Source organism: Diabrotica virgifera, chromosome 9 (genome assembly GCF_917563875.1).
Source record: "Diabrotica virgifera virgifera chromosome 9, PGI_DIABVI_V3a".
NCBI lineage: Eukaryota > Metazoa > Arthropoda > Insecta > Coleoptera > Chrysomelidae > Diabrotica > Diabrotica virgifera.
In genome coordinates, this window is record NC_065451.1 from 222719101 (window position 1) to 222743623 (window position 24523).

At 33.6% G+C, this 24523-nt stretch overlaps 1 protein-coding gene across 1 annotated transcript; it reads left to right on the forward strand.

The window, feature by feature from the left end:
- The first annotated feature begins 585 nt into the window (after positions 1-585).
- On the forward strand, positions 586-22529 carry LOC126891657 (uncharacterized protein PF3D7_1120600-like). The gene is made up of 3 exons (XM_050660883.1): positions 586-734; positions 17039-20856; positions 20986-22529. The coding sequence occupies exons 1-3, from the start codon at positions 586-588 to the stop codon at positions 22527-22529; spliced, it is 5511 nt and encodes a 1836-aa protein (XP_050516840.1).
- Positions 22530-24523: the final 1994 nt, after the last annotated feature.

Sequence of the window (24523 nt, forward strand, 5' to 3'; positions counted from 1 at the left end):
GTATTTATAATATACAAATTATACGTGATTTTGATACGCAGTTTACAGGTCGAGTTTACTTCTTCTACCAAAATATTTCGGGTAGTTTTGCTGTATCAAGTGAGCGTAAGACTGAAGAATTTTCAAACTCATTCCTGGTCTTGACAAAGTGTATATTGGGTAACTAATAATAAGAAAATTAGATAGGAAAGCAAGCATAATGGGTTTAAGAGAGAATATAGATAAGAGAGATAATAACTAATACGAATTAAGACGCTACAGTCACAACTAGACAAATCAGAAGACGCAGATTGTAGATATAATAAATGTGATAGCTGCGCAGTGCGCAAACACTTCTTCCTATAATGATCTATTAGTAGTCAATTACTCCATGACAGCGGCATGCTCAAGATCAGTTTGAAAGACAGGGTCCAGAATACCGATATTCGTGACACAACAAAAATTACTGATGAGAACATTAGCCAGACTTAAGTGGCAATTGGTCGGGCATATTGCTCAAAATAATCCTGAAAAAGACGCAGAGAATAACTGAAGACCAAGAAAAAACAAGAGGAGTGGTCAGATCGTTGAAGAGGTGGACGGATAATGTCAAACATATCATGGGCAAGCAATATATGGAAATTGCTAAGGGTAGATATCAATGAAGACAAATGGAAGAGACCTATCTCCAGCAGTGAGCTAAATAAGAAGAATAAGGAGTCCATTACTAAACAATTGTTTATTGTAGTCACCCGGTACGTATATAGTTTGGAGAGAAAAATTCTCAGAAAATCTGAGAGCTTGATGCTTGCTACTAAGTTGAAAAAGTATGGGAAGCTTATACAGGGTATTTCATTAATAATTGTCCATATAGTAACTGGAGAAACCTTAACACAAAATACGAAGATTTAACCTAAAACACTTTAATAAAATGTGGTCCCTTACTGAGTTACAGGGTGTTTTATCTAAAAATTTAAAAATTATTTTTGCTCAGCATTTTAAAACTATTCAACGTAACCTTTTCATACTCGGCAGAGAGTGCGGTTACTATACACCCTACTAAACTATGATAAACAAACGTTTCTAGCTACCACCAGAGACGTACGATAGGGGATAGTGAATGGTTGACCCTTCGCAAATTCTACGCCACTGGAGGAATTACTATTTTAGTGCCGTTTTTAGATTCTTCAATACTTTCTACGTAAATAATATACTCTTCATTGGTAACGATAAAGTCATTAGTTTTCGAGATATTTGAAGTTAAATCTGGAACGGCACAGTTATTTTGATTAATTTATGATATGATTCATATAATTAAAATTGAAATTTTTTTTGAACCCTTACTTTAAACCTATTTGGTGTATCCTTATCATACTTGTCAGAAAGTGTAGGTACTGTACACCCTACTAAATTAAGATAAATAAACGTTTCTAGCTACTACCAGAGGCGTTTCGACAGGGGATAGTGGCTGGTTGACCCTTCCCAAATTCTACGCCACTGACGAAATTGCTATTTTATTGTATTTTTTGATTTTCCAGTACTTTTTATGTAAATAATATACTCATAATTCGGAACGATAAAATGATTAGTTTTCGAGATATTTGATATTAAAAATGAAGAGACACAATACATTAATCAAAATAACCGTGTCGTTTCATTTTTAACTTCAAAAATCTCGAAAACTAATGACTTTATCGTTACGAATCAAGAGTATATTATTTTCATAGAAAGTATTGGAGAATCCAAAAATTGAACTAAAATAGTAATTCTGCCAGTGGCGTAGAATTTGGGAAGGGTCAACCATTCACTTTCCCTCGTCGTACGCCTCTGGTAATAACCAGAAACGTTTGTTTAACATAATTAAGTAGTTTGTACAGTACCTATACTTCCTGTCAAGTATGAAAAGGATACGTCGAATAGTTTTAAAATGCTAAGCTAAAATAGTTTTTAAATTTTTAGATTAAACACCCTGTAACTCAGTAAGGAACCACATTTTATTTAAGAGTTTTAGGTTAAATCTTCGTATTTTGTGCTAAGGTTTCTCCAGTTACTATATGGACAATTATTAATGAAACACCCTGTTTTCGCCAGTCAATGGGAGCAAGAATATATTACCTCCGAATTCTATTCTACTGCATGGATTTTAATGAAATTTTGGGGCTAGCCTCTACTTACATATCTCCTAATTCAAAGTCTTACCCTATGCCGATGTGTGCTTTTATCTTGGGGGTGGTTCCCACCCCTTCTCAGGGGTGGAAAGTTTTTTGGTTAAAATTATCACGGAATTCACTAGAGAACCTAATTCTAAGCAAAAAATGTTCTATAATTTTTTTTGAAAACTTTTTACTTTCTTGAAAATTACTTTTTGAGTTATTCCTGGTTGAAAATTGGCCATTTTCATTGAAACATAATACCTTTTCGAACGGTTTTTGCGAATACCTTAAAAACTATGCATCTAACGAAAAAAACTAAAGCAAATAAAAAGGAAATAAAAAAGCAAAGAGACGCTTGCCTCCATAACTCCTCTAGTTATAATACAAAAAGAGATATGGTAGGTGAAAATAGTTTGTTTTTTGGTACATTCTCAAATTGATGTATTCAACTTGAAATAACAGAGAAACGGTCGATTTTAGGTGTATAATGCTACCAATACCTTTTTTAGTGCTTGAAAAGAACTTTAAAATGAGCTATATTAAAGGTCCCTTACATTAAAACTAAGCGAGATATGCTGGAAACAAAATTGATAACTAATGTGTTTTAAGAAAAGATGAGAAGTAATTTTAACCCTCATTTACCCAAATGTAAATGAATTGTTTTCCTTCTACAATACCTTTTATTATAGTGTTATTTCTATGTTCAGAAAGTTGGACGGGTTTAAAATGAATGGTTTTTTGAAAAAAAAAAAGATCAAATTATAGAGAGCATTTTTAAATTTTCTTAAAAATCTTCCTTTTTCTCCATGTAACTTGAAAATGATAATAGATACAGTAATGAAAAATAAAAAGGAATTTTTTATCTAAAAAAACCCTACATTTTTGTGTGGTATTTATCATTTTCGAGTTATATGGAGAAAAAGGAAGATTTTTAAGAAAATTTAAAAATGCGCTCTATAATTTGATCTTATTTTTTACAAAAACCATTCATTTTAAACCAGTCCAACTTTTTGATCATATTAATAACACTATAATAAAAAGTATTGTAGAAGGAAAACGATGTATTTAAATTCTGATGGATGAGGGGTTAAATATACTTCTCATTTCTTCTTAAAATATATTAGTCATCAACTTTTTTGCAGAATATCTCGCTTAGTTTGAATGTAATCGACATTTAGTATTGCTCATTTTAAAGATCTTTTCAAGCACTATAATAGTTGTAAGTATCATTATGCATCTAAAATCAACCGTTTCTCTGTTATTTCAAGTTGAATACACAGATTTGAGCATGCAGCAAAAAAAAACTCTTCTTACCTACCATATCCCTCTTTCTATTTTAACTAGAAGATTTATGAAGGAACGAATCTCTTTGTTTTTTTTTTATAACCTACAGAAATATTTTATATAGTTTTTTTGTTAGATGCATAGTTTTTAAGGTTTTCACAAAAATCCGTCCGAAATGGTGTCATTTTTCAATGAAAATGGCCAATTTTCAACCACGAATAACTCAAAAAATATTGAGTTTTCAAAAAATAATCACAGAACAGTTTTTGCTTAAAATTAGGTTCTCTAGCCTCTTCCGTAGCTATTTTAACCAAAACATTTTTCACTCCCGAGAAGGGGTGGGAACCACCCCCAAGATAAAAGCGCATATCGGCATAGGGTAGACTTTGTTTGATGAGCTATTCCCTACTTACTGTGAAAATATTTAGTAAATCGATGTAGTATGATGAAATTCGGAGCCAAATACCCTCATTGACTGCCCTAATACTCTTTTGTAGTACAGTTTAGACAGCCCTATCATGGTTAATACAGAAATTTTTGTTAAACTCTTATACGTAAATATGCAACATACACTCACCAGCACAAAATTCCGTTACTAAAAATTTTTGATTAAGTTTGACAACTTTATTATTTGTACTTCGATTTTCAAGATTCTTGCATCAGTTTGTAGGTACTATATTGACATCGTTTGTTATTATTCCGGTAACAATTTTTTTTTGCTTAGATGGCATTACATATATGGGGGTGAATGGAAGCGTTGTATTTTCTCCTAACTTTAAAAAATTCCGTGGAAAAATTGAAGGACTGATTTTGTTTCATACTCTTTTCATATTATCTCAGAGGCATCCCTAACATTTTGTTTTTTAAATTATCCGAATACAGTCGAACCCGCTTCTTCTTCTTCTTAACTCAGGCGAGACTCGTTAGTCTCTGGCACTTGGTCATAAGACCTTTGTACCAAACCCTGTTCTTCTCCTTAAACTTTAATAAGTCCTGTGGCCTCAACGAAGGCCAACAGTTTTCTTATTGGTAGTTTTAAGATCTCTTCTGGTTCAAACCTCATTTGACCAGTGAAGTTCTGCCTTACATCACCTAGCACACTGCAATAGCATAGTATGTGTATGGCAGTTTCTTCTTCCATTTCGCACTTTCTGCACCATGGTTCATTCACCTTACCTAGTTTGTATAGGTGATTTCTTAAACGACAATGTCCAGTCACCATTTCAGTGACCGTTTTGATCTCTCGTTTATTGAGGTTCATCAAACTGTTCGAGAGTTTTTTATCAATATTCTTGATTATTTTTTAGTCTGGATTTGCCCTTGAGTGGTTCTCCATTTATTTTGATGATTCTTTATGAGCCATTTCTGAACCTCGTTTTTCATAGCATCTTTAGTGATGCCACCGAAAGGTTCTGGGCCTTCAAAAGTTTTTCTCGAGCCTTGTTTCGCTAACATATCTGCTCGTTCGTTCCCATACACCCCTTCATGACCCGGCACCCATATTAAAGACACTTTGTTGTCTTTTGCCAGGTTATTGAGGAGATCTTTGCAGTTTCTCACCAGTTTTGATTTGGTGAGAGGGTTCTTTACAGCCAGAATAGCCGATTGGCTATCTGTGTAAATGTTGATTCTCTTAGCTTTAGGGTCCTCATCAATTATTTCATCAATGCAGGCCACCAAAGCAAAAACTTCAGCCTGGAACACCGTTGTATGTTGACCTAGGCTGTAAGATTTATTATAGTTACATGTTTGCCCAAAGACTCCTGATCCAGTACTATGGGCAGTTTTAGATCCATCAGTGAACCATATTAAGTCTCCATTAATGTTTGGGACTTTTTGTTCTCTAGATGGTATAATTGTGTTAATCTTCTCGAACCCGCTTATTAGAGTACCGGTTATACGAATATCCCGGTTTATGGAATATAAATTCGAGGACCCGAAATGTTTCCATTTACCCTTTAATAAATTTATCCGTTTATTGGAATATGGTTTAGTAAAATAATACCGCATAATAGAATAATTTTTTCAGGTCAACAAATAAATTTTTACGTACAATTTCTTAAAAATTTAAATTTTGCCTGGTATAATGGTTTGTCGCTGTTTTGCTGCCTGCTGTTTTGTATATTACGGTTCCTAATAAACACTTTATTACTGTGTTATGAATAAACGCTCCTTTCCCACAGAAAATTCAATCGTTCACCGACAAGGTCATAAAATAATTTCATTTGTCTACAAATTTCTATAGGTACATAATGCCACCCATAGTTGATGTTTGTTCGAAAGTCTTGTCTAAAACCCAATTCCAATTTATGTTCTAATCGTTTCATAATTATTTTTGTAAATAGATTATAAATTTTTATTGACATAAAAAAACCTAAAACCATATGCATATACATATTGACATAGTATGTACTATTATAGTATATTCGGTACGCTTATTTCAGCTAGCCACCAATGATCGGTTATTAGAATATCCCTCTTATTTAAGAACATTTTTGCTTGGCACGAAGGCTATTCCAATAAGCGGGTTTGTGCGGGTCCAATAAGCGGGTATCTCTTTTTTTAAAGTTGTTCTGAAGCTATGTTCTTGTGGCATTTTTGTACTTAACTATTCTAAATGGGAAATAAGCCACAATTTTACCACAAAAAAATGATTTTATTAACGTTTCGAAGCTCATGGGCTTCGAAACGTTGGGATTTGGGTTTCGAGACGTTAATAAAATCATTTTTTTGGCAAAATTGTGGCTTATTTCCCATTAAAAGTAATTGATCTCTTTTCTTATAAAAACTGGAAATAAAAACACTGCTTTGAAGGTTTATTTAGTTAAAAATATCAAACGCACTAAAATTTAAAACACAAAATAAAATTAACAACAAAACAAAACCTCTTTGGCATCGAATAAATACGATGTGTTATCCTTGCCTGGGGAATAGCTCGATGTTCCTCTATCAGGGCCATAACTGTACCAAATTTTCTGGAGGCCTAGGATAACGGCGAATACCTCTTTTCAATTCATTCCATAAATGCTCGATTGGATTGAAATCTGGGCTGCATGCGGGCCATTCTAATCTTATCAATCCAACCTCTATTTAAGATATTTATGTTTATGAATCAATCAGTGTTTTTATTTACAAAAAATTGTGCTGCTCTTACAAGAAAAGAGATATTCGGATAATTCCAAAAACAAAATATTCGTGATGCCTCGGGGATAATATGAAAGGACTATGAAACAAAATCATCTCTTCCATTTTTCCACAGAATTATTTAAAATTAGGAGAAAATAAAACGCATTCATTTACCCCCGTATAACGCCATCTAAGCAAAAAATGTTTGTTACCGGAATAAAAATATACGATATAAATACATGTACCTATAAACTGATGCAAGAATGTTGAAAATCGGAGTACAAATAATAAAGTTATAAATTTTCAAACTTAATCAAAAATGTTTAGTGGCGGAATTTTGTGCCGGTGAGTGTATATTCCTATTTGCTTTCTTAAAAATAATGTCCACCTTTTCGATATTAGATTAGTACATATTCCTTTGTATTTCTTAAATGTATTGTTAAGTGTCATTAAAAAAAAGACAGTAAAATGAAAAATAATTATTGGTAATTTGGTTACTTTTTATTGTGATTATTAGTTTTTAGTACATAGACATAGAATATATTTTATATTTGATCTGAAAATGGCAATTGAGGTTATTCTTCAAGAGTTTTGCTAGTTTTAAGTAAGGCGTTTGTTTAGAAATGTACAAGCTTCCTTTACCAGATGCTTTAAATATGACTGAATATTGTATTGACATATAATAAAATAAAAATCTTCAAGCCTTGACTGATCGCTTACTTAAAGGAATAATAGAAAGAGTTAATAAAGTAATTATATGTCGTCAATAGAGACAGGTGGTGGTTGTCATGTCCTGAGTGGACGATCAATAATATCTCACAAATTCTATATGGGATTTAGATCAGGGCTGCAGGGACTGCAGGGTGGCCAGTTTATGACTTGTACACCAACCTTCTTGATTCATTTTTTGACAGCTATTATAAACTTAAATTTAATAACGATTAGATTATGGACTTTTACCAATGTTCGAGTAGAAAACCTTAAAATTAATGTAGTAGAAATAAATATGTTAATACTCTTTAACACTATAAATCTTGCTTTATATTTGCTTTGTTTTTTGTGATCTTATGAATCTAACATTTATCATTAGTATTAGTAGTAATACATGAATAAATGTGCCTACAATATTAAAAAAAACATTAGAATGTACTTAAAGAACGGTATATTTAAGTGTCTGTATTCTGTAGAGATCTTTGAAAATTTACAAAAGTGTAAATATAGAAACATTAACCACTTTGTTTATGTCAAAAGACCTAGATGTATATGTCGTGATACATGTAGTGATCCTGTGTATGTTCTCATTTTCTTTGATTTTTTTTTATTAAAGATCAAGTATTCCTATATTTAGTTTTATTTAAAAATAGTGAACCAATGTTGGTGCCAATGATTTGTAGATTCTAAAAATACGCTCTACATTGAAGAAGATTGGACCACACGGATCTTGAATATTAAGAAATGTGCGAGCAGGAGACCTAATGGCTTTAAGGCTCGTGTAATATATGAGGATTGAGATCTTAAAGACTATGGTTTCAAGAGAGGATTTAAAAAACAAAAGAGTAATAATTTGAACACATTTGAACATAATTTGTGCTTATAAAACTTTTAACCATTTGGATGGTTTAGACACCCCACCTGATTAACTATAGACATTACAACAAGGTGTCCTTCGGACCCAAAGACGGTAGGGTCACAAACATCAGCCCCCAGAAGAAACAATTAATAGAACAACTACAGAAGCTATGCTCAAAGTATAATCCCTTTAACTCACAACCAAATTTATGGAAAGGATCAACCAACTGAAGTAGGTACCCGTATAGGAGGCACCAGAACAAATGGATGAGTAACACTATTTTTCCTTTACTTTTACAGGACAGAAGTAGTCAAACCGTAAGTAACAGGTTAATAAAACAGGAGATGGCCTCCTCCTAGAAGTAGTACCGCCAAAAGAGAAAAAATCACTAGCAGAAATCCCTACAGAATCCAACACACAAGGTGACTGATCAACGTTTTCGAGATTGGAAATACAATCTATCAAATAGAATTAGACAAAAGACAGAAAATTGCCACTAAAAATTAAGAAAATCTCAGTGCAAAGCCACTAGTTCATCACAGATTCCACAGAGAGGTCCTTATGCAAAGCATAAGGGGGTGGAGGAGTACCTAAAAGGTCGGGCCCTCTCCATGTGTGTGTGGTGGTTGAGACAGATCAAACAGGTAGGTAACCCCTTGTCCTAGAGGTGAGAAATTAGCCCTAGAGGAGGATGAATCAAGAGTGATCAAGGGCGTAAGGACAACAAACATCAGCCCCCAAAAAAACTAGGAAATAGAACAAATAAAGAAGCTGTACTCGAAATATACTCCATTAACTCGTGACAACCAAATTCATGGAAAGGATCAACCAACTGAAGGAGGTAACCTATAGGACAGACCAGAACAAATGGGTGAGTAAGACTATTACTGCTTTCCTTTCAAAGCACAGAAGCAGTCAAACCATAAGTAACAGGTTGGTAACACATGATGGCTTCCTCCTAGAAGTACTACCACCCAAAAAGAAAAAAATCACTAGCAGAAGTGACTCACCACATACCACCCAACACACAAGATGGCTGAGCAAACCGTTATGGGTTGAAAATTCAACCTATCAAATAGAATAGACAAACAAACAGAAGATAGGCACTAAGCCACTAGCAAAGAACCACTAGATATAAGCTCACGAAATATTCCACAGAGAGGTCCTTATGCAAAGCATAAGGGGGTGGAGGAGAGTGTGGTGGTTGATACAGATCAAACAGGTAGGTAAGAGTCTCAGGGCAACCCCTTGTCCTACAGGTGAGAAATTAGCCCTATAGTACAGAAAGCCACTGCTCATCCGCTAGGAAAATATTCCGATTCGGATTTTTTGCACAACCTTACTCAAAATGGACACCTTTTAACAAATTTGCATGTTGCCAGGACCAAAAGTGGGTCAAAAATTGTTTAAACGTTTTTTTTTGTTTTTTTCATAAAATTATTTTTTTTTTGCATGAAACAAAGTTTTTTTTTAGGTTTCTTGGATCATTCCAAACAGAAAAGGTCTTTAGTGACTTTTCTCTAAAGTTGATAGTTTTTGACATATAAGCGATTAAAAATTGAAAAATTGCGAAATCGGCCATTTTTAACTCTCAAAAACTATGTGAAAAACTGAAAATTTGAATGTTGCCAAGGTAGGTGGATATTCTTTAAACATCGATTGATGAAATCCCGAAGAGTTTTTTGCAATACAATATTCAAAACTCCTTTGTTTTTAATTGCTAATCAAGCGTGCACGACACTATTTTCCACCGTTGCATGTATATACAGTATGGTGCAAATGAAAGGAATAATTTCGTAAACCGGCGACTTTAAAGAAAAATCCCGCACAGGTCGATTTTTCTTTTTAAGTTATGATATTGTGGCATATAGGGTATACAAGTGACGACATCCATCTGGGCGTGATGACGTACTCGATGATTTTTCTAAATGAGAATGGGGGTCGTGTGCTAGCTCATTTGATAGGTTCTTCAATTCTCTATTCAGTAGTATAAACATTTACATAATTATTTATACAGGGTGTCCAAAAAAAGTTTTTAATTAAATTAATTGAAAAAAAAGAAGAATGTATGTAATTTATTTAATTCAAAATACATTTTACTGTTACCCGAAAACTAAAAAATGTTTATTTCAGAAACATTGCTTTTCGATTAAATTCAATGTTCAAGCCAGCTCCCGCCAGCCAGCTGCCTCTTGGAAGTTTGAACATTTAATTTAAGCGAAAAGCAATGTTTATTTGTGAAATAAACTTTGTTTTCTAATTTGTGAAAGCAGTAAAATGTATTTTGAATTAAATAAATTACATACATTCTTCTTTTTTGTTAAATAATTTAATTTGATAAAAATTTTTTGGACACCCTGTATAAATAATTATGTAAATGTTTATATTACTGAATAGATAATTGAAGAACCTTCCAAATGAGCTAGCACACTACCCATATTCTCATTTAAAAAAATCATCGATTAAGTCATCACACCCAGATGGATGACATCACTTGTATACCATATATGCCACAATATCATAACTTAAAAAGAAAAATCGACCTGTTTCGGGATTTTTTCTTAAAGTCGCCGGTTTACGAAATAACGATTTTATTCCTTTCATTTGCACCATACTGTATACACATGCAACGGTGGAAAATAGTGTCGCGCACGCTTGATTAACAATTAAAAACAAAGGAGTTTTGAATATTGTATTGCAAAAAACTCTTCGGGATTTCATAAATCGATGTTTAAAGAATATCTACCTACCTTGGCAACATTAAAATTTTCAGTTCTTCACATAGTTTTTGAGGGTTAAAAATGGCCGATTTCGCAATTTTCCAATTTTTAATCGCTTATATATGTCAAAAACTATCAACTTAAGAGAAAAGTCACTAAAGACCTTTTCTGTTTGGAATGCTCCAAATAACCTAAAAAAACTTTGTTCCATGAAAAAAAAATAATTTTAGGAAAAAAACAAAAAGAAACGTTTAAAAAATATTTGACCCACTTTTGGTTCTGGTAACATGCAAATTTGTTAAAAGGGGTCCTTTTTGAGTAAGATTGTGCAAAATATCCGAGTCGGAATATTTTTCCTAGCGGATGCGCAGTGGCTTTCTGGACTACTAGAGGAGGATGAATCAAGAGTGATCAAGGGCGTAAGGATGCAAAAATCAATAGGAAACTACCTTGTTAGAGATCTGGAAGATATTCCTAGAACAGTCATGGCAATGACAATAAGGAACGTAAACAGCACTGATCATTGTAATCGGAATCGTAGATCCTACAGGAGAGGCATAAACACACAATATGTCATGTCATCATAATATGTAATAATTGTCACGTGGAATGTACCGGGTGTCCCAATAAGAATGTCTCTCGGCCATATCTCAGGAATCGTTTATAGTACAGCTTTGAGAAAAAAATATTTATAACAAAAGTTGCCTCGGGAAAAGCCTGGACATTATTTTCATAATTGTAGGTCCACCGCTAGAGGGCGTAATTGAATATTAAAAATTAAAAAATCAAAATTTTACAAAATTTACCTAATGAAAGGGCACTGGAAATCCAATCATCATATTCTCCATAAAATTCTGCGCATATTTGATTTGACAAGTTTAAGTCTACCTTTGCAAATAAGAGGTGGGGGTGAGTGGGAACCTTCTTATGAAAAAATGGGTGTAAGTTTGGTTCTGCTAAATCGAATTTTGCATACTTGGTCTTGTTGAAAACAGCTCTTTTTCGTCAATGTAAGAGTCTTATTTTCGAAATAACCTAATAAGTAATATGCAAGCTAGTAGGCGTTATTTAATTTTTTTTTCAGAAATCTAGTTTTCTTTGGACAATATTAAATACAGGTATGCATTTTTAATCCTGTATTACAAAATTAGCAACAAAATACCGAAAACCGCATGTCGATACCTTTTTCTATCTCGGGATATCTTAAGAAATGTGTAAATTTTAAACATAACTGTTACTGTCACCGGTAAACGAGGTTAAGGAAAAGTAGTGTGCTATGGAAAAAACAAATAAACATTTTCCAGATGTAAACGTATATAATTAATTAAAACAACAATAAGACAAACAACACTATAAAATATAACAAAGAAATAAAAGCAACTACTTAGTCTTAGTGACTGCCTAAATGTTCAAATTTTTGCCCATTATTTTCGATGCAAGCATTTACTCTTTCAAGAGTAGATTGAATAGCAACAGATTTAACTGTTTTAGACTTTTATTTATGGGGACGGATTAAAGACCTTGTTTTTGCCGCTAGGCCCCCTACGCGAGAAAACATGATCTAGAATCTAGAGAATACGAAACGCCATTCAAAGCATTGCGAAAGCAGAAATTGAGACTGCTGTTCAATCTACTCTTGAAAGAGTAAATGCTTGCATTGGAAATGATGGGCAACAATTTGAACAGTTAGGTCGTCACCAAGTAAGTAGTTGCTTTTATTTCTTTGTTATATTTTATAGTGTTGTTTGTCTTATTGTGGTTTTAATTAATTATATACGTTTACATCTGGAAAATGTTTCTTTGTTTTTTCCATAGCACACTACTTTTCCTTAACCTCGTTTACTGGTGACAGTAACAGTTATGTTTAAAATTTACACTTTCTTAAGATATCTCGAGATGGAAACTAAGGTATCAACATGCGGTTTTAGGTATTATTTTGCTAATTTGGTCTAATTTTGTAATACAGGATTAAAAATGCATACTTGTATTTAATATTCTCCAAAGAAAACTAGATTTCCGAAAATAATTAAATACCGCCTACTAGCTGGCATATTACTTATTAGGTTATTTCGAAAATAAGACTCTTACATTGACGAAAAAGAGCTGTTTTCAACAAGACCAAGTATGCAAAAGTAGATTTAGCGGAACCGGACTTACACCTCTTATTTTCAAAGGTAGATTTAAACTTGTGAAATCAAATATGCGCAGAATTTTATGAAGAATACGATGATTGGATTTCCAGTGCCCTTTCATTAGGTAAATTTTGTAAGATTTTGATTTTTTAATTTTTGATATTCAATTACGCCCTCTAGCGGTGGACCTACAATTATGAAAATAATTTCCAGGCTTTTCCCGAGGCAGCTTTTGGTATAAATATTTTTTTCTCAAAGCTGTATTATAAACGGTTCCTGAGATATGGCCGAGAGCCATTCTTATTGGGACATCCGGTACAAGCTGCACAAAATTCGCTCAAATACTGTGAAGCTCATTGTAGTCAATCAATAAATTAGTCTAGAGTCTAGATGAAAGTAAAGATGATTCAGATTTGATTAAAGAACAGGGCTACTACTATGTGCTTATACGTATTTCGGGTTTACTAACCCTCATCGGAGCACCTGTTCCTGACTCTTTGGGCTAACTAATCTAGATGACTTTCACCAAATTAGTCAAGCACTTTGGAATTAGATTACTTTTGCGTGTCGCTCTGTGTTGAATGCCATTTTTTAATAAAATTTTTGGGAATTCAAACACATATTTGAGTTTTAATTTCAAGGTTACATTTTAATGCGAAAACTTTTTCATTCTTCGGAAGCTCTTTCTTGACTAATTTTCACATTCTTCTCTTATTAAGATTTTTTCTGACAATAAATGAACACAGCAAACTAAATTCATTGTAACTAAGGCTTTGTTTCTAGTTTTCTAATTTGGGCATTTGCCCTGTTGTTCTTACTCTGTTTTCTGCCGCTTTGGCAGGCTTTTTTTGACATATTCTGATTTTTTTTGTTTTGTAGATACAAAAGAAAAAAGAAAACTAAAAATAAATATGAAGGGTATATTTTGAAAGACGGTTATGTTGATCTTACCCGAATAGATTTAAAGGAGTATAATATTTGTAATATAAATGAATATGAAAGGTAAGAGTTATTTTTTGCTAAAATACCCATTCAAGAAATAGTTAAACACTCATTATCATCAACCATCCCCGATTTTTTCAGTGTTGAACTTACGCCTTGTCCAGATATGTCCATCTTATTCTATTCGGCGCCTCCGCTATAAAATTGGCTCTCCTACCCAATTCTTCTTCTTCTTTTAGTGCCTATTCGTTTCGAATATTGGCGATCATTCTGGCTATAATTATTTTATTAACTGATGCTTCAAATAGATTAGTTGTTGTTGTGGAGAACCATTTCCTCAGGTTCTTTAACCATGATATTCTTCTTCTCCCAATTCCTCGCTTTCCGAATACTTTACCTTGAAGGATTACCTTCAATAATCTGTATTTAGTGCCATTTCTCATTATGTGTCCGAAATATTCTAACTTTATCCTTTTAATCGTATACATCACCTTACCTCCCTTTCTTTGCCCACTCTTCGTAATACGGTCTTGTTGGTTCTCTTGTCCGTCCATGATATCCTTAGGATTCGCCTGTATAGCCACATCTCGAAGGCTTCAAGTTTTTTCTCCATTGCTTCAGTGAGTATCCAGGATTCAACTCCGTAATACAATATTGAGAAGATCTAATATCGTAGGAGCCTTACTTTTATCTCCAGATTAAGTTTGTGGCTTTTAAAGAGTTTGACCATGTTATTGAATGCACTCCTACCCTTCTCTATTCTACATTTTATTTCTTGTGAGTGATCCCATTGTTCTTTTACTATTGTTCCAAGATAGTTATACTGTTTTACTCGGTCCACTGGTGTATTATTGATAAGTAGTTGGGCTTTTCTAATTTTATTTTTGCTGATGATTGGTCCTATCCAATTGGTCACAATTATTGATGTCTTCGGTCCATCGCGTTGGGAGATCTTTCTCGGCTTCGCTTGACTGTCCATGGTCTCCACTCAAGCAATTTTTGGTCCACCTGTAATCTTTCATTCTTGCAACATGTACCTATCTCCATTTTGGCCTGAGGAGGATATTATCGAACGTATTATAAGACAAAAATTGAGTTAAACACTACCTTTGGGATATTTCCTTGGACATACTGCTGAAAAAAGGTCTCCCGTAAATAATTCCAGTGCTTCCAGTCTTGAACACCTTGAATCCAGTGGTTGATGTCGTCCGACCATCTTGCCTAGGTCTCCATTTTAAAATGTTCTTGGTCCACCCTCCATTTGTGATTTTGGCCAATATAGCCTACTCAGTTCCATTTCAGTGTTGTAATTCTTGAACTGCGTCCTAACACTAGTTTTTTTCCGATTTGATTTGAAACTCTGTATCAGAGGGATATGTTCAATATTGACTTCTCCATTGCTCTCGAAGCTCTCCATTGTTTCTGCTGTATACGTTACAATCCAGATCACAAAGACTTTCCTTTTCAAGGACATGGAAATATCTGATCTAAACACTTCCCTCAATTTTCCGTAAGCTGCCCATGTTAGTTCTATTCTCCAATTTATCTTTGTTATTTTGGTTATCTCTTTTTAATTTAATCTCGTGGTTCAGGTACACACTTGTTCAATTTGTGTACCATACGTTAAGCTAGTCTTCAAGATTGACAGCGGTGACAGCGCGTTTACTTCAGATGGTTCTGAGAGTTTGTTAAAGTTTGTTTAGCAGTAAATGGTTGGGTATATAAGGCAAAGCAACATATTTTACATCCGTTTTTTTGTTTTTGGCATCGTAATTATTGTTAATTTTGTGGATCCTTTGCTTTATTATAGGAGTACCGTCTAGTCAGTGTTAATTGTCAAAAGACCAAATCTGTCGACCTCGTTTGCTAATCGCTCCGGACCGGTCTTAGCAATGGGTCAAGTCAGATAAATTTACTAATATTTATGACCGCACTAATTGAAGTCAACCATTTACTGATAAACAAACTTTACCTATCCATATTCTGGATCTACAGTCATTTATACATATTTCAACGAGCTGGATAAGTTTTTCGTGGATCTGAATGTTCTGCCATTGCGTTCCACATCTGATCCCTTTTAATGCTGTCGTATGCTTGTCGGAAATTTATGAAGAGATTATGGATAGTTCTATTGAATTCCGATCCTCTGTCAAGCAGTTGCGTTGAAATAAAAATCTGATGTATATAGCCGATATATTTTTTCTGAATCCGGCTTGGTATTCCCCTTTGCTTGTATCATCTGGTTTTGTTTGCATCCTTGCGAAGTATTATTGTTTCGCATGAGCTTTCTTAATCTGCCTTGACATTTAGGAACAGATTAAAGGAGTCCATATCATATTCTCTCCTGATTTTTTCGAGGATCTATCTCAGTACAATCATCTAGTCAAGGGATTGGATCTTCTTTTTCTTCTCCGGCCTTAAGTAATCCAACTTTGGAGATAGGCCTCCCCCAATTCAATCCAGTGTTTTCTATTTTCTTAATGTAAATCTTCTTAATGTCATCAGCCCATCTCATTTGTGGTCTTCCTCTACTTTTCTTTCTTAACCATGGTCTCCATTGTTGTATTTCGTGGTTCCATTTTTATTCTTCAGTCGGGCATTGTGTCCTGCGAAGCTCCATTTTAATTGGTCAGCATGTTCTCCTGCGTCTTTTACTTTGGTTTTGCTTCTAATCCATTTATTTGTTTTTTTGTCTGTAAGCCTCACCCCGAGTATTGATGTTTCAATCGCTCTCTGTGCCTTTATTATCTTATCCATATTTACTTTGGTGAGTGTCCACGTCTGTGAACCATACGTAAGCATAGGGAGGGTAACTGAAGAATGAAGAATGAATGAAGAATATTCCATTCTTTATATGTATGTTATTATTTCCATATTCTTGAAATAACCCCTGGATGTGATTGTTTCATATTTGTAGACTTACATGCGAATTTGATCATCTCTTAGCATGTTTCTTGATGTTACTCATTTCCTGTAGTCATTATACAGATGGATGTTGTGTTCTCCATTTTTGATGGTTTTGTTATTGTTCTCTCCACGCACCTATACGAATAAAAGCGAATCTGACTGGATATGTAACTGTAATCTGTGTTGTATTAAAAGTTAAACATGATCTAATTTTATCATTTTTAGATCTGAAGAAACGGATGCCGAAGACTCCATAAAACACAAACACAAACATAGATCCAGAGTGCATAAAATCATACGCCGTTTAGAAAGGAAATATCCAGACAAACCAATACGAGGAAGCTACGTGGACGTATCAGACATAACTTTGAATAAAAACTTTAAATTCGTTAACAATACTGTCATTTTAAAGTCACAAGGAAGACAAAAATATATCTGCTATGTTTGTACCAAGAGATTTAATAATGCTTTTGACATGTACAAACATAGAGATACTCACGATGAACTCGACGATTTTAAAATACCTACAAAGATAGAATCTCCCACTCACAAAAGAATTAAAAAGATCTTTAAACAATTCAGTAATCAAGAGGCAAATATACCAGATGGTGGTCTAGGGAAAAATAATAAAACACAAAATGTTACACAAGATGGTAAAACTAAAGATACTCGAAAAGTTGAATCATTAAAAATACATCTTAAGACTCAGGAGGTAGATAAAATCCAAACAACTGAGTCAATAGAAAACAGCAAGCCACCAAATGATATAGATGACAACAAAACTGAAGATAATAGAAAAGTCGAAGCACTGAAGATTAATCTTAGTACTCGAGAGGTAGATAAAATCGAAAACATTGTGCCAGCAGAAGACAACAAACCACCAAATGATACAGACGATAACAAAACTGAAGATAATAGAAAAGTCAAAGCACTGAAGATTAGTCTCAGTACTCAAGAGGTAGATAAAATCAAAAACCTTGTGCCAGTAGAAGACAAGGAACCACCAAATGATACAGAAGACAGCATAACTGAAGATAATAGAAAAGTCGAAGCACTGAAGATTAATCTCAGCACTCAAGAGGTAGATAAAATCAAAAACATTGTGCCAGTAGAAGACGAGAAGCCACCAAATGATACAGAAGACAGCAAAACTGAAGATAATAGAAAAGTCGAAGCACTGAAGAGTAATCTCAGTACTCAAGAGGTAGATAAAATCGAAAACATTGTGCCAGCAGAAGACAACAAACCACCAAATGATACAGACGATAACAAAACTGAAGATAATAGAAAAGTCGAAGCACTGAAAATTAATCTCAGCACTCAAGAGGTGGATAAAATTAAAAACATTGTGCCAGTACAAGACGAGAAACCACCAAATGATATAGATGACAGCAAAACTGAAGATGATAGAGAAGTCGAAGCACTGAAGATTAACCTCAGTACTCAAGAGGTAGATAAAATAAAAAACATTGTGCCAGTAGAAGACATGAAACCACCAAATGATACAGAAGACAGCAAAACTGAAGATAATAGAAAAGTTGAAGCACTGGAGATTAATCTCAGTACTCAAGAGGTAGATAAAATCAAAAACCTTGTGCCAGTAGAAGACACGGCACCACCAAATGATACAGAAGACAGCGAAACTGAAGATAATAGAAAAGTCGAACCAATGAAGATTAATCTCAGGACTCCAGAGGTAGATAAAATCAAAAACATTGTGTCAAAAGAAAACAGTAAGTCGCCAACTGATACAGAAGACAGCAAAACTGAAGATACTAGAAAAATCGAAGCATTAAAGATTAATCTCAGTACTCAAGGGGTAGATAAAATCGAACACATTGTGCCAGTAGAAGACAAGAATCCACCAAATAATATAGAAGACAGCATTACTGAAGATACTAGAAAAATCGAAGCATTAAAGATTAATCTCAGGACTCCAGAGGTAGATAAAATCAAAAACATTGTGTTAAAAGAAAACAGTAAGTCACCAACTGATACAGAAGACAGCAAAACTGAAGATACTAGAAAAATCGAAGCATTAAAGATTAATCTCAGTACTCAAGGGGTAGATAAAATCGAACACATTGTGCCAGTAGAAGACAAGAATCCACCAAATAATATAGAAGACAGCAAAACTGAAGATACTAGAAAAATCGAAGCATTAAAGATTAATCTCAGGACTCCAGAGGTAGATAAAACCAAAAACATTGTGTCAAAAGAAAACAGTAAGTCACCAACTGATACAGAAGACAACAAAACTGAAGATGCTAGAAAAGTTGAAGCATTAAAGATTAATCTCAAAACTCCAGAGGCAGATAAAATTAAAAACATTGTGTCAAATGAAAACAGAAAGTCACCAACTGATACAGAAGGAAGTAAAACAGAAGATGCTAGAAAAGTTGAAGCATTAAAGATTAATCTCAGGACCTCAGAGGTAGATAAAACCATAAACATTGTTCCAAAAGAAAAGAGTAAGTCACCAAATTATCCAAAAGACAGCAAAACTGAAGACATCCGGAAAGGTAAAGTGGTAAAGAAAATATATCGTAAAAGAAAAAGACTAGTTGTAAATGTAATAAGAGATAAAACTACTGAAAAACTTTTAGAAAACATGGAAAGTCGGACAGACATAGAAGATAAGAATGAAGCATCTGAAGTAGAAAGAAACTTAAGGGACATTTTCAGGGAACTAGTATCTGAGATTAACAGTGGTACATATAATACAGAATTAGAGACTAGTTTTGTAAAAAGAGTGAAGAGAATGGGAAGTGATAATTTTTGCAGTAGTTCAAATTTAGATGATATTGGTGACTTAAAAGAATGCTTTTTCAAAGAACAGAAATATAAGGGCGAGGTTGCAACTGCAAATAAAAATGATTCAGAGACTTCGCAGAATTCTATACAAAAGATGAAAGAAAGTCAACCAATCAATGTTTGTCATACTTCCACTTTAGATAAATCTGACTTAAAGAAAAGTTCTTTAAAACGGTCAGAATGCAAGAGTAAGGGTACAACTGCACATAAAACTGACTCGGGAACTTCAAAGAATGGTATAGAGAAGAGGAAAGAAAATCAACCAAGCAATTTTTATCATACTTCCACTTTAGAAGAATCTGACTTAAAGAAAAGTTCTTTCAAACGGTCAGAACGTAAGAATAAGGGTACAATTGCACATAAAACTGACTCGGGAACTTCGAAGAATGGTATAGAGAAGAGCAAAGAAAGTCAACCAAGCAATTTTTATCATACTTCCATTTTAGAAGAATCTGACTTGAAGAAACGTTCTTTAAAACGGTCAGAACGTAAGAATAAGGGTACAACTGCACATAAAGCAGACTCGGGTACTCAGAAGAATGGTATAGAGAAGAGAACAGAAAGTCAACCTAAAAATTCTTATCATACTTCCACTTCAGAAGAATCTGGCTTGAAGAAAAGTTCTTTCAAACGTTCAAGACGCGAGAATAATCGCACAACTCTATACAAAATTAATTCACAGACTCCCAAGATCTGTATAGAGAAAGTGAAAGAAAGTAATAGTGACAATTTTGAAGAATCTTCAATAACTAATGTAAGACAAAAGACCAAAAAGACTGAATCAATATATGTTAACCGAGAATCAAACAGAAGATATTCTAGATATAGTTATGATGATTGGTTAGCTTTTGAAAGCAAAAATATGGCAAATACGGAATCGATGAATGTTAATGAAGACCAATGGTTAGCTTTTGAGAGTAAAAATATGGTAAATACGGAAGCAGTGGACGTTACTGAAGATCAATCTAACAATGATTATTCAAACGATAATGAGGCTCTCACAGAAATAGTTTTAGAGAAAGGGGGTATTGAAAAGCCTGAAACAATAGAAGATGCTGTTGAAGAATCAAATAACGATTGTGCTCTAAGTAGTGAAGACTGTTCTGAGTCAGCTTTTGACAATGAAGATATTTTTGGGAATGGAGATATTTTGGAAAATGAAGATATTTTGGAGAATTTAGATATTTTGGAGAATATAGACATGTTGGAGAATGGAGATATTTTGGAGAGTGGAGATATTTTGGAAAATGAAGATATTTTGGAAAATGAAGATATTTTGAAGGATGGAGATATTTTGGAGGACGGAGATATTTTGGAGGATGGAGGTATTTTGGAGGATGGAGGTATTTTTGAAGAAGTCTTGGTTCCTGATATCGGCCAAGAAGAGATTGTGCAAATCGACAATGATACTGAAGAGGAGCTAGAGACTGACGATAAAGAACCAGAAGAACCTGGAGATATACGTTCTTTTAATGGGCCTATAGAAGTCGTAGACCGTAACGAGTATCTCAAATTGAACGAAGGTGACATTAAAAGTGTGGAGACTGTTCTTGTTCTGACTAATAATGATGGTCAGGTGGTGGACATGAGTTATCTTCAACCGTATGAATCAGAAAAAGATAATACGAAGGATATATGTAAGAAAACTTCTTCAGTTCAAAGAAATATAAATAATAATCAAGAGAAAGAGAGAAAAACTTCTTCAGTCAAAAAGAAGGGACGGCCGAAAGAGTTCGTCAGTTCAAAGCATAACTTCAAGTGTCAGTCTTGTGGTATTTACTTCGAAAATTTCAAAAACTTCGTGTACCATTCATTCGTCAGTCGAACAGACTGCTTATATTACTGTAAACGTTGTGACAGGGAGTTTTCAAATGCCAAAGATCTTTGCCGTGATATCTGCAGGCATTCTTATAGCTACAACTTTTTTAGTTGTTGCTTTTGTTCACCGACAAAGAGTAAACACTTCAATTCGTTTGGGGAAATTCGGTCACATTTGATCAAACATCATAAGTATGATAAAAGTAACATGGGCTCTGTTGCTCTGTTAAAGATGTACTATAGCAATAGACCTTTCAAATGCCAAATACACGTTTGCAAGAAATGTTCTTATATTTTTGAAACCCTGCACAGTTTGCGATTGCATAAAATAGATTGCGTTAAACCTAACTCTTCCAGTAAAGATAAGAAAAAGAAAGAAGATAGTCGAGATAAGGCAACACCTTCAAGTTCTTTAGGAACTATTGGTAACGTTGATCTGGAAAACTCTATTGATCTAAGTCAAAATAAGATAGTTGTTATGTTGGATAATGTTCCAATGATAGCCAAGTTGGATTATCGTCCAGAAACGTTAAAAACTGCAGATACAACTACAGGTTTGATAGAACAGAATAAACAAAAAAAGAGAGATAATACATGTAAACAAAATGCTGCAGATACAACTACAGGTCCAATAGAAAGGAAAAAACATAAAAGGAGAGATACAAATACAGGTACAACAGAACCAAACAACAGAAATAAACATAAAAGGAAAGAGACAACTACAAGTCCACTAGAACTGAATAAACATAAAAGAAGAGATACAACTATATGTACAACAGAACCGAATAAACATAAAAGAAGAGATACAATTAGAGGTACAACAGAACCGAATAAACATAAAAGGAGAGATACAACTACAAGTACAACAGAAGAGAACAAACATAAAAGAAGAGATACAACTACAAGTACATCAGAAGAGAATAAACATAAAAGAAGAGATTCAACTACAGGCACAATAGAACCGAATAAACCTAAAAGAAGAAATACAATTACAGATATACTAGAACCGAATAAACATAAAATGAGAGATAAAAAATTTAAAGAAAATGTACAAAAACACAAAAAGGTATCAAAACAGAACTAAAGTTAAACCATTTAGAAAGTATGTGGAAATTTAAAAACCGTTGACTATACTTGATTTGTTTGCAACTGGGAGTTCATTACAAATGCAAATCTTCACTAATCTGCAAACGGCAGATAAAGTGGTCAAACTGAAATTGCTAAGAATAATATCCTTTCCTATTGAAATGTCGTTTTAGATATTCTTTTTCAAAGAGTCCACCCTGTTCACGTAGAAGTAAAAATACAAACCCATGGATTATACAGGGTGTCCAGAAACTCTACCGACAAACAAAGACAGGAGATTCCTTATATAATTTTAAGACAATTTAACCCAATTTATCTAGTACGAAAATGCTTCCTAAAGGAGCTAGAGCTATTTTAAGATGGCGTCTGGTAATTAGTTTTTCTTAAATATCTCCAGAACGTTTCTATTTAGAAAAACGAAAATTGGTACACATATTTATCTTCCAGAGATAAATCGACCCCATCCATTTCTCCATTGCACATTTCTAGTACCAGTCATAGGCGTCCGTTTTGGGTAGGGCAACAGTTATATTATCGCATAACTTTTTGTTTTTAACTTTTAAGCATTTTTGAGGCTGGATTATTAAAATGTAAGGTATTATAGTACTAAAAGGTACTCTTACTTTAAGTCGATTGGATACACCGTTTTCTAGAAAAATCAATTTGAAAATTTTTCGTTTTTTGAATATCAAAAAAAATTTTAAAAAACTATTTAGAAAAACGAAAACTGGTACGTTTATTTATACTTCAGAGATGAATCGATTTCATTAATTGCGAATTTCTAGTACCGGTCATATGCGTCCGTTTTGGGTAGGTCAACGGTTATTTTATCGCATAACTTTTTGTCTTTATTTTTTAAGAATTTTTGACACTAGATTATTAAATTATGAGGTATTCTAGTACTAAACGTTACTCTTGTTTTAAGTTGGTAAAGTACACCGTTTTTGTTGAAAACTTTTTCAAATTTTTTTTAAATTCAGGGAACGAACAATTTTCAAATCGATTTTTCTAGAAAACGGTGTGTCCTACCGACTTAAAGCAAGAGTACCTTTTAGTACTAGAATACCTCACAATTTAATATTCCAGTATCAAAAATGCTTAAAAGTTAAAGACAAAAAAGTTATGCGATAAAATAACCCTTGCCCCACCCAAAACGGACGCCTATGACTGGTACTAGAAATTCACAATGGAAGGAATCGATATACCTCTGGAATATAAATATCTGTACCAATTTTCGTTTTTCTAACTAGAAGCGTTCAGGAGGTGTTTAAGAAAAACTAATTACAAGACGCCATCTTCAAAGAGCTCTAGCTCTCTTAGGGGGCATATACTAGTTCGCTCCGGCGGCCAGATTTTAATACCCTACAGAAAAGGGGCCTAGGTAAATTCGCTCCGGCCATATATTTCTTAGAAAAGATAGTTAAAAATGCCTTTACTAGATACACAATGAATAATAATGAATAGCCAGGGTCAGCGTAAATAGATAATGATGCCTTCATAAAGCAGGTACTTTGATACATTTTATTAATAAAATTTAATAAAAATATCCCTCAAACTTTGTATTTACCTAAATATAAAACTATTTCTTAAAACTATAACGATATCACAAAAGTATAATGTTAGAGCTAATGTTCTATTAGTAATATTAACATATATTATTTTAATAAAACTTATGATTTTTTTAAAGTAAAAGGTAAAGGTTCTTTGAGGTTAAGTGACGACCTTTGATATTTCTGAAAAGAAGTTTTCTGGAAAGTTTTAGACCAAAGTCTTGAAAAAAAATGTTGCAACTTTAAATATCGACGTTAAAAATTACCAAAATAACGCTTATTTTTCGAGATACTGACCATGGGTGGTGAATGGCTAATTAGTCAATTTATCCATTTCTTATTTCAAACGTATGTTTTTTCACCCCCGAGAAAAGGTGTATTTCACCCTCAAGTAAAAGCAACCAACGGCATAAGTCCAACTTTGAAGTGGAGGGTAAGTAGA

Bases quoted from the DNA above. Each gene is read 5' to 3' on its own strand.
- LOC126891657 (XM_050660883.1), top strand. From the start codon at position 586: ATGTCAAACATATCATGGGCAAGCAATATATGGAAATTGCTAAGGGTA. The intron at 735-17,038 runs GTACGTATATAG...TATCATTTTTAG, and splicing joins TTGTTTATTGTAGTCACCCG to ATCTGAAGAAACGGATGCCG. The intron at 20,857-20,985 runs GTGGAGATATTT...TTTTTGAAGAAG, and splicing joins GAATGGAGATATTTTGGAGA to TCTTGGTTCCTGATATCGGC.